Here is a 15,021-nt window from a genome sequence, read left to right as displayed (position 1 = left end):
GGGAGGAAACCGGAGCACCCGGAGGAAACCCACGCAAACACAGGGAGAACATATAAACTCCACACAGATAAGGCCATGGTCGGGAATCGAACTCATGACCCCAGTGCTGCGAGGCAGAAGTGCTAACCACTAGGCCACTGTGCTGCACATTTAAGCCTGTTTGATGTTAGATGACCTTTAATTTAGGTTTAGTTAAGAAGAAGTTCACATTTTTTTTAGAACTCCCCCTCTCCTAACCTGGCCCCTTATGTGCCAAATAGGAGGGGTACATGCCATAGACCTGTGCCCCAGTTACCTGAAGACACTTGGAGCTGATCTTGCTGTGCGCTCTCAGTGCCGGGAGAGGGAGCTTTTCCAACTCTCTCAGATAGAGCTTAATAGAAGCATTTCAAATAGGCTCAATGGAGAAGGGACGGACCCCCGCTGAACGCAGTGAGATCAGCTTCTAGCAGCTTCCATGATGTTTGGGCAAGGATACATGGAAGGAGGTGGACATATAGAGGCAGTTCTAAATAAGTAAGCCTCCCCTTTAATTGTAAACTAAAATATCATTTTCTGGTCACAATCAATTTTGGGCCTGTGCGGGAATAACAGTGGAAGGATTATAAAATTGTTTATTTGCTGCTTTATGGCTCATTTAGATTACAATCAGTGAACATAGATTAATAGCTTCAGATTAAATCCCAGATACAAGATATTATGTTGAAGAACTTTTCTTACCAAATTACAAACTACAAGGAGTTTCTGGAAATGTAGTACTGGGTTCCGTGGTTCCAAAGTCTCCAGAGCACTAATCAATTCTTTTACATGGTTATATGCCTGTAAGAATTTGTGTAGTAAAAATATTAGTGTACTTAACTTAATAAAAACTACAAATCAAAATACTAATCCATCTCTAATGTGCAAAAGAAAAATACAATATGCTCAACAATTCAATGTTATGATGATCAGTGATGCCATTTTTTAAGGAACATTGTGTTCCATGTACTGCAAGGAAAACAAAATAGGTGACACATGCAACAATAAATGCTCTATGCATTGTTAAACGGGTAGTATACTCTGCATTTTAAACGCTGAGGCTGCTGAGAGATATTGGGAGCCTGCCTTCCTTATGGTAAAAAAAAAGAGATGGAACATCCCAAGTATGTCCTTACTATTCACATTTTATATGGAGTTCGTTGTTTTAGAAAGCAATTAAAGGGAATGGCTTGAAAGGGGGTGAGGAGATAATTGGTGTAGAATATACTATTAGAGTTAACACTTTTTCCATGCATCTGATTAGTTGGATGATTTAACCAAACATTTTCTATGTCTTTCAATAATTGAGGTGTTCAACCAATCAGAGTGCAGTGAGCCCATGGACCACTTCAGGTTTGGACCACTAGTCTGTGCACTACATAAAGATCAGCAACAAAGACACTGACTGGCAATGGATAAAATGAGGGTCAGCAACTAGTAGTTTAAATTACTAAAACAACTAATAAAAAGGGTGTTTGTGACAGTATACGTTTCTTTTCTTTCTTTTTTTTTTTTTACCAAGGTATGCTTGTTAGAGTTATTGGGGGCCCCACATTGCTTGTAAGAGTTCTTTGAGGCCCCACACTGCTCCAGGTAAAACCGAGGAGACCCCCTACCTCCAGTCATATGTCAAAATTGTGACTTATTTTATTTCTACCATGGTCCCTCAACTCTTCACGTGGTTGTAGGCTCCAAGATCCCACCACATAAGCTTATACACAGAATAAACTGATTAGGTAGTGGTTCTACATCCATAGCTAATATGTAAAGAATGATTACTATAAATAAAACGACAGAAAACAGATGCAACTGTGACTACATTATTTACACCCAGCACTTTTTTTTTTAATGACTTCCAACAATGTCTCACTGTAACATAGCATTACAAGTTTGTTATCAAAGTTTCCCTGCATCATATAATGTATTATGTATTACCATAGGTCTACATTATATTGTACCAAATGTCAATGTTTGCAGAAGCAACATTGATACTAAGTGAAGCTTATCAGAAAGTGTGTACATGATCATCCACTTTTTTTTTATTCCCAGTGCCAGAGAGCATTTATTACGTTTTATTGGAGCGTGTTAAATGTGCTTTAATTGCTTGGATTGGTTGACCATATGTATGAAGCCTCAAACTTGTTTTTTCAAAGTAAATCCGGGGCAATGAACAATACCAACCTTGAGTACATTTCCTTCTCTTGTGAGGCAATGAATTACCAGCATCTGAAGAGCATCAATATTATTCCTTTCTATTGATAAGATTCTACAAAAATAAACATTCAAATTAGTTTTACACTTTGACGGGACTATATAAATACCATCCCGTTCTCTTAAATTCAGCAATGTGTCCTATTGTAAATCTGATGTTACTAATTCTTATATAAGAGGAATCATTAATAGCACAATTGATATTAGTGATACGTAGTAGTATAACCCATGAGGACAATGTAGTCCCCTACCATCATGCATTTTAAGTCATATAAAGTGCAAAACCCTAGTGAAAATTGGGTGGACATCTAGTGTCCTCCAATGGACTTCGAGAAAAGGATTTACTGTAAATACAAAAATACCTTTTTCTCTTACATCCATTGGGGGACCCTGAAACTATGGGGAGTTTCCAAATCAGCCCCTATGGGAGGGAGCGCTCTATAACTAGCGCCTTTGATTGTTGATCCTCTTTCTGGAGTGCCCATGTTAGGATTTGCATATGATAACATGTGATCGCTTTCCTCCTTTCTGGGTTTGGTATGTCCATATGCATGTTGCCAGTGTTCTGGTTCATCTTGGTTGCTTTCTTGACATCTGAGGCTTATCAGTGGATCAGTTACTGTTGAAGGTGTGGCCAATGCTTAATCCTACTGTCAGGATTGGAACCCAGGGCTTCTGCCTCCGTGGACTGCTGCTCTGCTGACTGAGCTATTCTGGCTGCTGGACAGTTCCTTGCCTATATTCGGTGTTCTAGATCAGTTCCAGTAATCTCCTGATCTTCCAGCATGCCTTGGCTCCACCCCTTGACTTCCTATAAAAGCCTCGCCAGTTCCTGTCTCCAGTGCCTGATTATTATGCTCTGTGCCTGTGATCTAGCTCCTGTTGCTGTTCCTGTCTACCCGCATCTACTACACGTGTACCGACCTCGGCTTGCCCTCCACTACGCTTCTGCCTCAACCTTTGGACTTCTACGCCCCTCTGTGTACTGAACTCGGCGTGTTTGACCTCTTCCATCTCATCTCCTATTAGCCAGCCTTCCTCCCTGCCAATGGGCTCCTATCCAGACTCCGGACCGTGACACCTACTGAGGAAGGTCCACATCTGTAAAGCTTCATATTGCTGGTGATAACATTTATACGCTAGCTTCCTGGTCCTGTACCTTCCACTCTAGTTGGTTCCTGACTCCTGGTCCCAAGCTCTGCATTACAGTGACTTCTGGATCCTGACCCCTGTCTCTGCATTAGGGTGACCTCTGATCCCTGGCTCTGCATTTCCATTGGTGCTGGTTTCTGACTCTGGCTTCTGTTTATAGTGTTTTTAGGCACAGCTTGGTTTACAAACATCTCCTGCATCTGCAGTACGCTACTCACAGGTAGCTCTACTACAGTTACATACTAAAGTACTTACTTTCAGACTGCTTTTTATAGACTGTTTAGACTGTTTCTTATTGTGAATCAGTGAGAGAGAAACTTCTGCATTACCAGTGACTTTCTATTGTCAGAGATTTTATGCTTACTACACTGTGTATCTTCATACTATCCTAGATATCTTTTTTGCTAGTTCCGTACAGGTTGAGAATCCCTTCTGTTCGCAATAAGATATATACTACCATAGTCTATGGTAGTTCTTTGCCAAAGATGTTTTTTTAGCTTTCAGTATGGTTTCCACCATGTTATCCAAGAGACCTTTAGCCTTGAGGATCATGGCTTCAATAGCCACGGAGTTAAAGCTAAAGTAAATCCTGATGTAGGTCTCTCATTTAATAGTTCCCATCTTAGCGGAAGATGCCATGATGGTCCCTTTTTCATTTTTAAAATCAATGAGTACCATAATCTTGGCCAATCTTCTTGTTAGCATTAGAACCAGAAGGAATAGGTAAAGAAGTTGGAAATTCCAAGAAACCAACATTGCTTCTACTAGAAACACATTTAAGCCTCTTGTCTGTGAACAATACCAGTGTAATTTTGTGTTTCCACCTAGATGACATCATGTCGGTTGACCATATTTTGCTACTATTTTTACAAATACCTGGGGATGAAGAGCACTCCTGCTGAGAGAGTCTGCTTCCCAGTTCTCCACTCTGGGATGAATAATGCTAAGATGTCTGGTACATTTAGTTCCGCGCAACTCATTATCCCTTTGACTTTCCTCATCATCAGTGTGCCTTTATGGTGCTTGATGTATGCCACCACTGTGGCATTACAGAATAGAATCTTTATCGTTTTTTCTCTTAGAAATGGTTGAGCTTTCACAAAAGCATTTTAACCGCTCTTAGCTCCAGAAGATTGATTGGTAACTTTGACACTGTCCACGACCATAACCCCTGAATGCAGCACTAAAGGGTCATTGTCACACAGCCCTGAAGACTGGAGTCTGGTGTTATAATAGCCTAGTAGCCAAAATGTGATAGGACAACCTCTATTGGGATTGTCGGTCCTGAGCCACCAATAGAGTGACAAATGCTTCTTTGGGGACAAGCTGATGAATTGATTCGATAAGTGATGGTGTGATTTATGGCATCATCTGTCCTAGGACATTCATGCCTGAATGAACAGAGATCCGTCTGAAAGCCAGCAGAGATCATATTAATCTCTGTAATATGAGAATCTTCTCTTTGGCTAAGAAAACTCTGTCGAATGGTGTCAAAAAGAAAACCTAGGAAGATCATTCTCTCTAAAGATGAATAAAGCTTCACCAAGTTCTGAACCGACTTGCCCAAACTTTGGCCCAAGCGCTACCACCTGGGAGGCATACACGGGGAACAGGTCTAAAAAAAAAAGTGATAATAAAGTGGATAGTGGACACCAGAAATCAAATAAACAGCATGAAATAATCACACTCTATTACTTCACTTTGGTAGGAGATATAGAGGAGACGTTGCTGTTTCTCAGAACCTTGTCAGGTTTAGGCAGGTTTACCTGTGAGAGAAAAAGCGCGCTAAGGAGGACATTCAAATTCAAATCATAAGCTCCTCTCTTTACTGGGTCCAGCGCCAGTTAGCTTACAATGGTTGTTTTGAAAATGTGGTGAGAGGACTTATAGAACAACCCCTCATCTGTCCCTTTTCACCTGCACCAGAGGCTCTACATAGCCAGCCCCGATTCTGGTATGGACCACAGGACAAGACTCCTCTCAGGCTCCACTGAAGGGGGGAGAGAAGTCTGTCTAAACACAGCTGCAGCTCCCAGAGTGCTGCTGATTCAGGCAGCAGCTGCACGAGTTGCTACCTGTTACCCTTCTCCGGGGCCAAATTCTTAGGCTAATGTGGGGTGGCAGTAAGAGCTACCCTGTTTTGACACTGAATCAGATGACTGTCACGGTAGCCACATCTAACTAAATCTAAATAAAAGAAAATAGTAAAAGAAAATAAATAAATAAATAAATGAAAAATATCCAAAATTTGGCAGCACCACTTAAAAAGCGCACAGCAAGATCCTGGCTGGTGAGTACAGAGGGGAAGAAGATCTGACTTCATTGAAGAATCTCTTAAAGTGCTCTAGCTCCTACAGCCACCACTATACCCCAGTATCCCCCACACAATTTTTTATTTTCTTCTTACCGTTGTGCTATTTCAAGGCTTTGGTCCCAGTCTTGCTGCGCTAGAGCATATTTCATCTTTAAAGTAAGTGCTGTTGTGAATTTAGGAAAGCTTACAATTATCTGATTAATTATATCCAGGGCTCCAGAAAAATTCTTTTGCATCAAAAAACATTCAGCCTGCCGAGAAAAAAATGGCAAAGTTAACTAGACAAAAAGGAAACATATCAAAAACAATACTGAGATTCAGATTAGGGAACTAATGGTCCCCTTGCAAATAAAACAATTATTAAGAATATACAATCATTATATTCAAATTAAGTGTATCTGTTACATACACAGAGTGAAAGAAGCCATTCTATGGTTTAACCCAATATTCATGAATATGCAGCCAACATTTCACTAGGAGTCAGTCGAGCATAAACTTCTAGTATTGACTAAGACCACGGAACGACTGCCTCTCCTGCCTGTAGGTGACAGATACATTTGAACTTTAAGGATTAAAATACTTGAATAAATAAAATAAACAGAATTTTGGCACATTGGCTAGGCTTTGCACTGCATAATTATTATTATTATTATTATTATTATTGTTTATTTATATAGTGCTACCATACTATGTATATTTTAATCATTCACATCAGTCCGTGACCCCTCTGGAGCTTATAGTTTAAATGCTCACACATACATGCACACACTAGATCAGCAGCCAATTACCGTAAAACATGACTATGGGAGGAAACCAAAGCACTCAGAGGAAACCCATATAAACTTGCAGTGAGCATACAAAATCAACACAGATAGTGTCCTGGTGAGAATTAAACCAATGGGCCTGAGCTGTGAGGCAGCAATGCTTGCCACCTATGACTATGGCTATGCTACTAGTCTATGCTGCACAAAGTATTGGGGTACATGTAAGCTTTTTGACGTCAATGGACTAAACCACATTAAAAGTTGCCAATCCGATTATGTGGGCCTAAAATGACCAACAATCCTACTGATCACATATTGACCTGAGTTGCATAAATATAATTTTGACTGATAAATATAATATGCCCGTATGTGCGGTTATTAGTTGACCTGACCGACTGGGTCCCCTTTGATCCAGCTGATTAGCTCTCCATCTAATTTGGTCACCATGGGTCTGATTCATATTTGTCCCAGAAACAGGCATTACGCCAATGAATACAATTGCATGCAATTCATGTCTGAATGCAAATGACTCTTACACCTGTCTGCGACTTGAGAGAAGGGGAGGGAAGGACGGACTAACATAGGCAATGTACAGTAAGGACATTCTAAAGCAGATGCGGCTGATTCAAGCCCTGTGTTTGTCGTAAGTACACTTGTTTTCACTCGTATGTTTTGCACCCACTACAGGGCTGATGTAAAAGCTGATAGTGATAACTGCCACTGCATAGTCTTTGATTTAAAAATTACACATATGTGTGCCAGCAGCTATCACAGAACAATATGCAACAAAGATATGGTAATAAGACCCACTGTACGTATTGATATAATCTTTATTTATGTAATTAATATAAAAAAACTATATATACACACACACATATATATATATATATATATATATATATATATATATATATATATGATAATAATTATAAATGATTATACTGTTAGGAGTTGTTATTTTCTTTTATGATCAAATAAATGTTTGCACATATATTGCAGTCTGTTTTGTGTGTCTAAGTGCAGAAAGTACTGTTTAGGCAGAGCATGCTTACACCCAGATTCAATTATAAACATAGCTTGAGATACACTTGGACTGGTATATGGCCGGAACGACACTAAAGTTACATGCTCTTTATAAAAAACGCAATTGACATACAAGTTGTATTCGGACATGAATCAGACCACATATCTGGTTGGCAAGCATCTGAATTTGGGCAGCACGGTGGCCAAGTGGCTAGCACTTCTGCCTTACAGCACTGGGGTCATGAGTTCAATTCCCAACCATGGCCTTATCTGTGAGGAGTTTGTATGTTCTCCCCGTGTTTGCGTGGGTTTCCTCCAAGTGCTCTGGTTTCCTCCCACACTCCAAAAACATACTAGTAGGTTAATTGGCTGCTAACAAATTGACCCTAGTGTGTGTGTCTGTGTGTGTTAGGGAATTTAGACTGTAAGCCCCAATGGGGCAAAGACTGATGTGAGTGAGTTCTCTGTACAGCGCTGCGGAATTAGTGGCGTTATATAAATATATGATAATAACAATAATAATAATAATTCACCCTTGCATTCGCACTTTTAGGCTATATGCATAGTTAGCACTGTTGTCAGTGGCAGTAGTTCTCAAACTTGGAGGTGGGTCTCACTGTTGAGACCTGCTTGGAATAGTAAGATAGACCTACAGAGGCGGAAATAGAGAGGAAATGTGGAGAGCACTCCTGAGCTAGCATGTATAACATATTTTTTCACATGTACATAGAGGCCAACCATTATTAAAATGGTAAGAGGCACCAAAAATATTTTACTATCTACATTCCAGTGTATATGCATAGGACAAACTAAAGTATTTGTTTGAAGACATATCTCAGTGAACGTTATATAAATGAGGCGTGGGTATAGTTCTTACTGGTAATTAATATATTAGGTCTAGTGAAACATTTGAGGACTCCTCTTCTGTGCATTACAGTACTCGCATAAGGCTGTTTTCTATGCCTTGGTTACACAAATGGCTAATTAATGTAGTGTTTGTAGTTGTAATCCAGATAATGAAAACATTATAATTTCTCTTTGAGCACAGCATAGAGCAACTACTTTATCAGTTCTTTAATTTCATCTATTTTATATAGCTGATACAGGAGAATAAGAAGCATTATAAAGCAGAGTAGCATTTTAAAATGATGACAGAACACAATTAAGCAAGCCATGTACCTTTCCAATAAGTCCAAATAAGTTGTTATTGTCTTGAGTTCCTTCATCAAAATATTTAACACATTTTGCAACAGAGGTCCCAGGAGTTAAATGCAGCCATCCTTTCAGCACCAAGCCCTGAAAGAATACACAGATGTCAGCCGTCTTCAAAATAAAAGACTTGATTCTACTAAATATTTGTTGCTCCATTTATTTTTGACTCAAGAAAAGAAAATCAGTTTAAAAAAAATGTAATTGATTTTTCCAAATTGAAATATGTTAAGACCCGCTGAACATCCATTAGAATTGGCAATTACATACACTCTCAAGGCTAAGATGCTTGGCTTGAGACTTATTACAGACTGCTATGGCCATCACAACAAAACTGATAGATGTGTTGTGTTGAAGAAATAGATTGAGTGCATGTTCTAGAAATGATTACAGTTTGTACAGTATTTAAAGTTGCCCTGGATACCTGCAATTAATAATGAGGGAAAAGACTTCCCACAGATGTGCTGTTCAATTGGTTTTAGGCCTTTTTCTATAAAGTATAACTGCTTATTGTATTTGCAATTTTCCTTGTAGGGTCTTCCTGTGATTTTTAGGTGGGCAGACAAAGAACAAAATATAGCTGTGGTGTTAAATAGTAAAGCAGGTAGGTAGCTAAAAATTTAACATGAGTGGATTTAAAGCGTATTGGTACGGAAAATGTCAAGTAATGTCAAGTAACATGTTTTTTTGTGTGTGCCGCCTTTGTTGTTGCTATGTGTTATTTTAACAGAATAGCACCCTTAAAATGTCTGTTTAAAAATAATTCCACCAACAATGAAATTTCTGTACCCAAGTTAAATTCTTTTCTCGAAGTCCATTGGGTGACACTGGAACTATGGGTTACAGGGGTGCCTGCAGCATCCATCCCCTCTATATCCCCTAGCCGGAAGCAAGTCAGTTATTATCTAACACACCGTCAGCTTTTGTGTGTTGTCATCATCATCTGTTTGCTTTGATTGGAATCATGCCAAATGACATTCTGTGGCTAATTTAAATGAGATGGGTACCCACAGCTTAATTGTATAATTTAACATGATTGGCTATGAAGATAGGCAGCAGTGTGGCGTGCCTGGCTGAACTGTGGTTGTTATATGATTGGATGTAAACTGATCACATGATACTCACATCTAATCATGTGATACCTTTTTCAGGAGGGGTACATAGCACTGCTCCTGAGCCTTCTTGTCATTAATGATAAATAACGTGATTCAACCACTGGTTAAAGTCTGAACTAACAGGCGAGAACCTGCTTCAATACATACCTCACTTGACTTGTTGGACATTTTTAACATCCTATCAATGTACTCCTGGGCCTTGTCACTTCTACCAAGCACCCACAAGAACAAGCCAGCATAGTATAAGGCTTTAGGCCCTGCTGATTTCCGACTTTGTTTTAATTTTCTTTCTAACTCAGAAATTGCATCACGATCTGTAAGAAATTTCAAATACAAAAGACTTATTCAGTGAAAATAAAAATTGCAGGTTTAGACACCAAGAGCCTGATTTAGAGCCTGACACATTTTTATATCTTGAATGTAAGCATAAAAATACAGTCGAAAATATGCAGTCTTACATGTGTATTTTTTATGTATCTCAAGGTATTCAAAATATAGCTGTAGAGGAAGCAATATTTTAACTGGGTGGTATAACTTCTAGCTACGGTGTTTGGACAATTCAAGTTCTGGGGTCTGATTATAAAAAATTGTGTTTGACCTGTGGGAATCTTCACTGTTCTATTGATCAGTATGAGGCAGATTGATAAGAAAAGGAATATATTCCCTGCAATCAGGGCTGCCGAGAGGGGGTGGCGTGTACTAATTACTAGGGCATGCCAGAAGGCCTGGACCTCACTGCCCACGTTTTGTTTTTTGTATTTTTTAAACTTAATTTTTCTTTTTGGATATTTTTATTATTAAGGGTCCGTCCCTTCACTGGTGTGGGGGGAGTATGGTAGTAAAACAAAAAAAATATAGTCACATGATCGCTTCACCGGCATCCCTGCTCCTTCCTCTCTGCTCTGTTTACGTTGAATGTCAGGCGTGGCGTCATCAAGTCACGCCCAACATTCAGTGAGGAGCGGCGCAGAGAGGACCAAGAAAGAAGCAAGAAGAGAGAAGACAGGAGAAAAGAAAAGAGAACAGAAGAAAGGAGATAATACAAAGGTAAGCAAAAGAAGGAAGGAAAGCAGAAAAGCACAGTGTGAGGAAAGACAGGGGAGAAAGGCACAGTATGAGGAAAAAAGGGGGGGGGAGAGGCACAGTATGATGAAAAAGGGGGGAAGAGAGACACAGTATGATGAAAAAGGGCGGGAGGCACAGTATGATGAAAAAGAGGGGGAGGCACAGTATGATGAAAAAGGGGGAGAGAGAGGCACAGTATGAGGAAAAAGGGGGTAGAGGCATAGTATGATGAAAAAGGGGGGCAGAGGCACAGTATGATGAAAAAGGGGGGGAGAGAGGCACAATATGAGAAAAAAGGGGGGTGAGAGGCACAGTATGATGAAAAAGGGGGAGGCACAGTATGATGAAAAAGGGGGGGGGGAGAGGCACAGTATGATGAAAAAGGGGGGGAGAGAGACACAGTATGATGAAAAAGGGGCGGAGGCACAGTATGATGAAAAAGGTGGGGAGGCACAGTATGATCAAAAAGGGGGAGAGAGAGGCACATTATTATGAAAAAGAGGGGGGAGAGAGGCACAGTATGATGAAAAAGGGGCGGAGGCACAGTATGATGAAAAAGGGGGGAGGCACAGTATGATCAAATAGGGGGAGAGAGAGGCACATTATGATGAAAAAGAGGGGGGGGAGAGGCACAGTATGATTCAAAAAGGGGGGGACTCAGTAATAGAAAAGGAGGGGGGAGGCACAGTATGATGAAAAAGGGGGGAGAGAGGCATAGTATGATGAAAAAGGGGGGTACAGTATGAGGAAAAAGGGGGGGGAGAGAAAGGCACAGTATAAGGAAAAAGGGGGGGGGAGAGAAAGGCACAGAAAGAGGAAAAAAGGGGGGGCAGTAGAAAGGCACCGAGTGATGAAGTAGAGGGGGGGGGGTCAGCATGGCCCAGCGATGGAGAGGGATGGCAGGATGGTGCAGTTATAGAGAGGGGGGGCAGCATGACACAGTGATGAAGGAGAGGGGGTAGGATGGCACAGTGTAATGAAGTCGGGGGGGGAACAGCATAGCACAGTGTGGTGATGGGGGGCCAGGTGAAGGGGGGAAAAGCAGCATGGAGGGCGCAATGTGATCATAAGGGGGCACAGCGTGGTGATGAAGGGGCACAGTAATGTGTGTGTGATAGAAAAGGGGGCTTGTGGCAATGTGTGTGTTGGTGATGGCACAGGGGGCTTTTGGCAATGTAGTGTGAGGTAGGTGGTGGCTAATTAATGGGTGCAATTTTGTTTGTGAGGTGATGGTGGGGCAATTTAATAGTGGGGACTACTAATTTAAGTTGGGGTGGTTTGGGGGCTACTGAATGTGGGGGTGAGTTTGGGGAGAATGAGGTCTCTTTACTAAATGTGCCTATGAATTATTTAATGGCAGTGATGGCTACAGGAAATAAGAGGATTTATACTTACGATAAATCGGTTTCTCTGATTCCATCTGGGGGACACTGATTAACCATGGGGTTGAGTAGGGTAGGGAGGAGTTTGGCACCTAAATAGTTAATTTCCAAGCTGCCGACAGGCCCCTCCCCCTGCCAACCACCACAGGAACTCAGTTTGATTAAAAAAGCCCCAGGAAGATAGGCCAATCAACCAAGAACACACAGAAGAAAGCAGAAGGGAGGGATCGCAGTGTGCCCCAGATGGAATCAGAGATACCGATTAATCGTAAGTACAAATCCTCTTTTCTCTTTCATCCATCTGGGGGACACTGCTTAACCATGGGGACCTACTAAAGCAGCCCCCTTAAGCCCAGCACATAGAGCACTATGGCCAAATGAGGTGTCGATGACGCAAATACATTGAATTGGTAGAATTTTGTGAAAGTATGGACCGAGGACCAGGTGGCTGCTCTGCATAACTGATCCGCTGAGGCCCCATTTCGCGCAGCCCAGGACAGCACCACCGAACGGGTAGAATGTGCAACAATACTCTCCGGCACAGGACGGTTAGCACTGACATAAGCTTGCTTAATAGTCAGGGTAAGCCACCTAGCAATAGATTGTTTAGACGCTGGCCAACCACGTCTAGAGAAATCAAACAAGATAAATAAAGAATGTCTCCTACGAATCTTTTCAGTTCTCTTGACATAAATTCGTAGAGCCCTAACCACATCCAAAAATCTCATGTTCCCTGTTCCGGATGCCTGAGGATTCTCTGTGAACACAGGAACAACTATCTCCTGGTTTACATGGAAACCAGACACCACCTTAGGAAGGAATGATGGAACTGTTCTTAGAACTGCTCTATCATCATGAAAGACCAGATAAGGTTCACGACAAGACTAAGCCCCCAGCTCAGACACCCTCCGAGCTGAGGCAATAGCAAGTAGGAAAACCACCTTCCAAATTAAGAACCGTAACTCCCACTGTAACGGTTCGAACGGAGGCTGCTGCAGCATATTAAGGACCAAATTAAGATCCCAAGGAGCTGTTGGTGGAACATAGGGAGGTTGGATATGAAGAACTCCCTGTAAGAAAGTCTTAACATCCGGAATCTCAGCCAAACGTCTGTGAAAATACACAGAACGTGCCAACACCTGAACCTTTAGAGATCCTAATCGAAGACCTCCATCCAAGCCATCTTGTAGAAACGCAAGAAACCTAGCAAGATGAAACGACTCTGAACTGCAGACCTTATTCCTACATCATTTTATATATGTACGCCAGATACAGTGGTAAATTCGAGCCAAAACTGGCTTCCTAGCTTTGATGAGAGTATCAATTAGCCTCAAAGAGAACCATCTGGATTTCCACAGACTGGCCTCAAAAGCCATGCCGTTAAATTCAGTCGGGTTAGTTCCTGATGTAAGAATGGTCCCTGAATTAGAAGATCTTTCCAAAGAGGTAACCGAAGACCCGGACCTACTGCCATAAGAAGAATTTATGGAAACCAGACTCTTCTTGGCCAAGCTGGAGCCACCAGAATGACTGGCCGACCTCCCTGCTTGACTCTCCAAAGGACCCTGGGAATCATTGATATGGGAGGAAACAGGTAACCTAACCTGCCAGTGGATCTCTTGCCCTTGCGCAAAACTCTGGAACCTTCCTGTCGAGACACAATGCCATCAGATCTCGATCCGAAAGTTCCCATCTGTTTACCAACAACTGAAAAACTTCCGAATGAAGAGCCCATTCTCCCGACAGAACATTGTGCCGGCTTAGATGGTCCGCTTGCCAGTACTGAATTCCTGGAATAAATACTGTTGACGGCGCGGGAACGTATTTTTCGGCCCAAGCTAAAATCTGAAATGTCACTTCCATTGCTCCTGCACTCCTGGTGCCTCCTTGCCTGTTTATGTACAACACTGCCGTGGCATTGTCAGACAGAATGCGAATCGATAATCCCTGCAGGACGAACTGTGCTCCCTGCAATGCTCTCAACATGGTCATCAATTCTAGAACATTTATGTGAAGAGCAAGTTCCTGCACTGACCAAAGTCCTTTTAGTCTCAGGTGAAGGGCCACTGCCCTCCACCCTCTGAGACTGGCGTCCGTGGACACTAAGATCCAAGACCACGGAGCAAAGGACCTGCCTTCCATCAGATTGTCTCTCACAAGCCACCATCTGAGAGACTGTCTCGCCTCCGGGGATAACAACACCAGCTGACGATCTAACTTCAGATAGGACCCTGTCCTTTTCTTCAACATGTCCCATTAAAAACACAGAGAGTGGATTCTGCTGTAAGGAAGAGTTTCGACAGACGCCACCATCTTTCCTAACAGTTTCATGCACAGAAGGACCGACGGCCTCCTGCAGGACAGAACCCTGTTTGTCACCTCTTGCAGGGACCTTATCTTGTCCTCTGGAAGAAAAACCTTCTGACATGCTGTGTCCATTATTAGTCCCAGGAATGACATCCTTTGACAAGGTATCAACTTCGGGCGGTTCAGGAGCTAACCATGTCTCTCCAGAACCTGAATGGTAAATTGAAGATGTTGTTCCAACAATTGCGCTGACGCAGCTTTTATTAACAAATCGTCCAGATAGGTCACTATTTGCACCCCTCTGGCATGAAGAAAAGCCGCCATTATCGCCATAATCTTTGTAAACACCCTTGGGGCTGTTGCAAGCCTGAATGGAAGAGCCCTGAACTGATAGTGAGTCAATCCCACCATGAATCTGAGAAGAGGCCGATGCCCCTTCCAGACTGGAACATGGAGGTAGC

General features: G+C 41.9%; 1 protein-coding gene across 2 annotated transcripts in view; it reads right to left on the bottom strand.

Moving 5' to 3' along the window:
• Window positions 1-15,021, bottom strand: part of TTC21A (tetratricopeptide repeat domain 21A) — a 74,640-nt gene that overhangs the window by 52,921 nt on the left and 6,698 nt on the right. For both annotated transcript variants that reach the window (XM_075212170.1, XM_075212171.1), the window contains exons 5-9: window positions 9,954-10,120; window positions 8,662-8,778; window positions 5,789-5,946; window positions 2,200-2,284; window positions 721-819 (exon numbers count right to left, since the gene is read on the bottom strand). In XM_075212170.1, coding sequence (XP_075068271.1) covers window positions 721-819; window positions 2,200-2,284; window positions 5,789-5,946; window positions 8,662-8,778; window positions 9,954-10,120 — 626 coding nt within the window. The remainder of the gene's footprint in view (window positions 1-720; window positions 820-2,199; window positions 2,285-5,788; window positions 5,947-8,661; window positions 8,779-9,953; window positions 10,121-15,021) is intronic.

Source organism: Mixophyes fleayi, chromosome 5, assembly GCF_038048845.1.
Source record: "Mixophyes fleayi isolate aMixFle1 chromosome 5, aMixFle1.hap1, whole genome shotgun sequence".
In the NCBI taxonomy this organism is placed as follows: Eukaryota; Metazoa; Chordata; class Amphibia; order Anura; family Limnodynastidae; genus Mixophyes; species Mixophyes fleayi.
The sequence above is the reverse complement of the archived record's forward strand: the minus strand, read 5'-3'. Positions and strand labels throughout refer to the sequence as shown.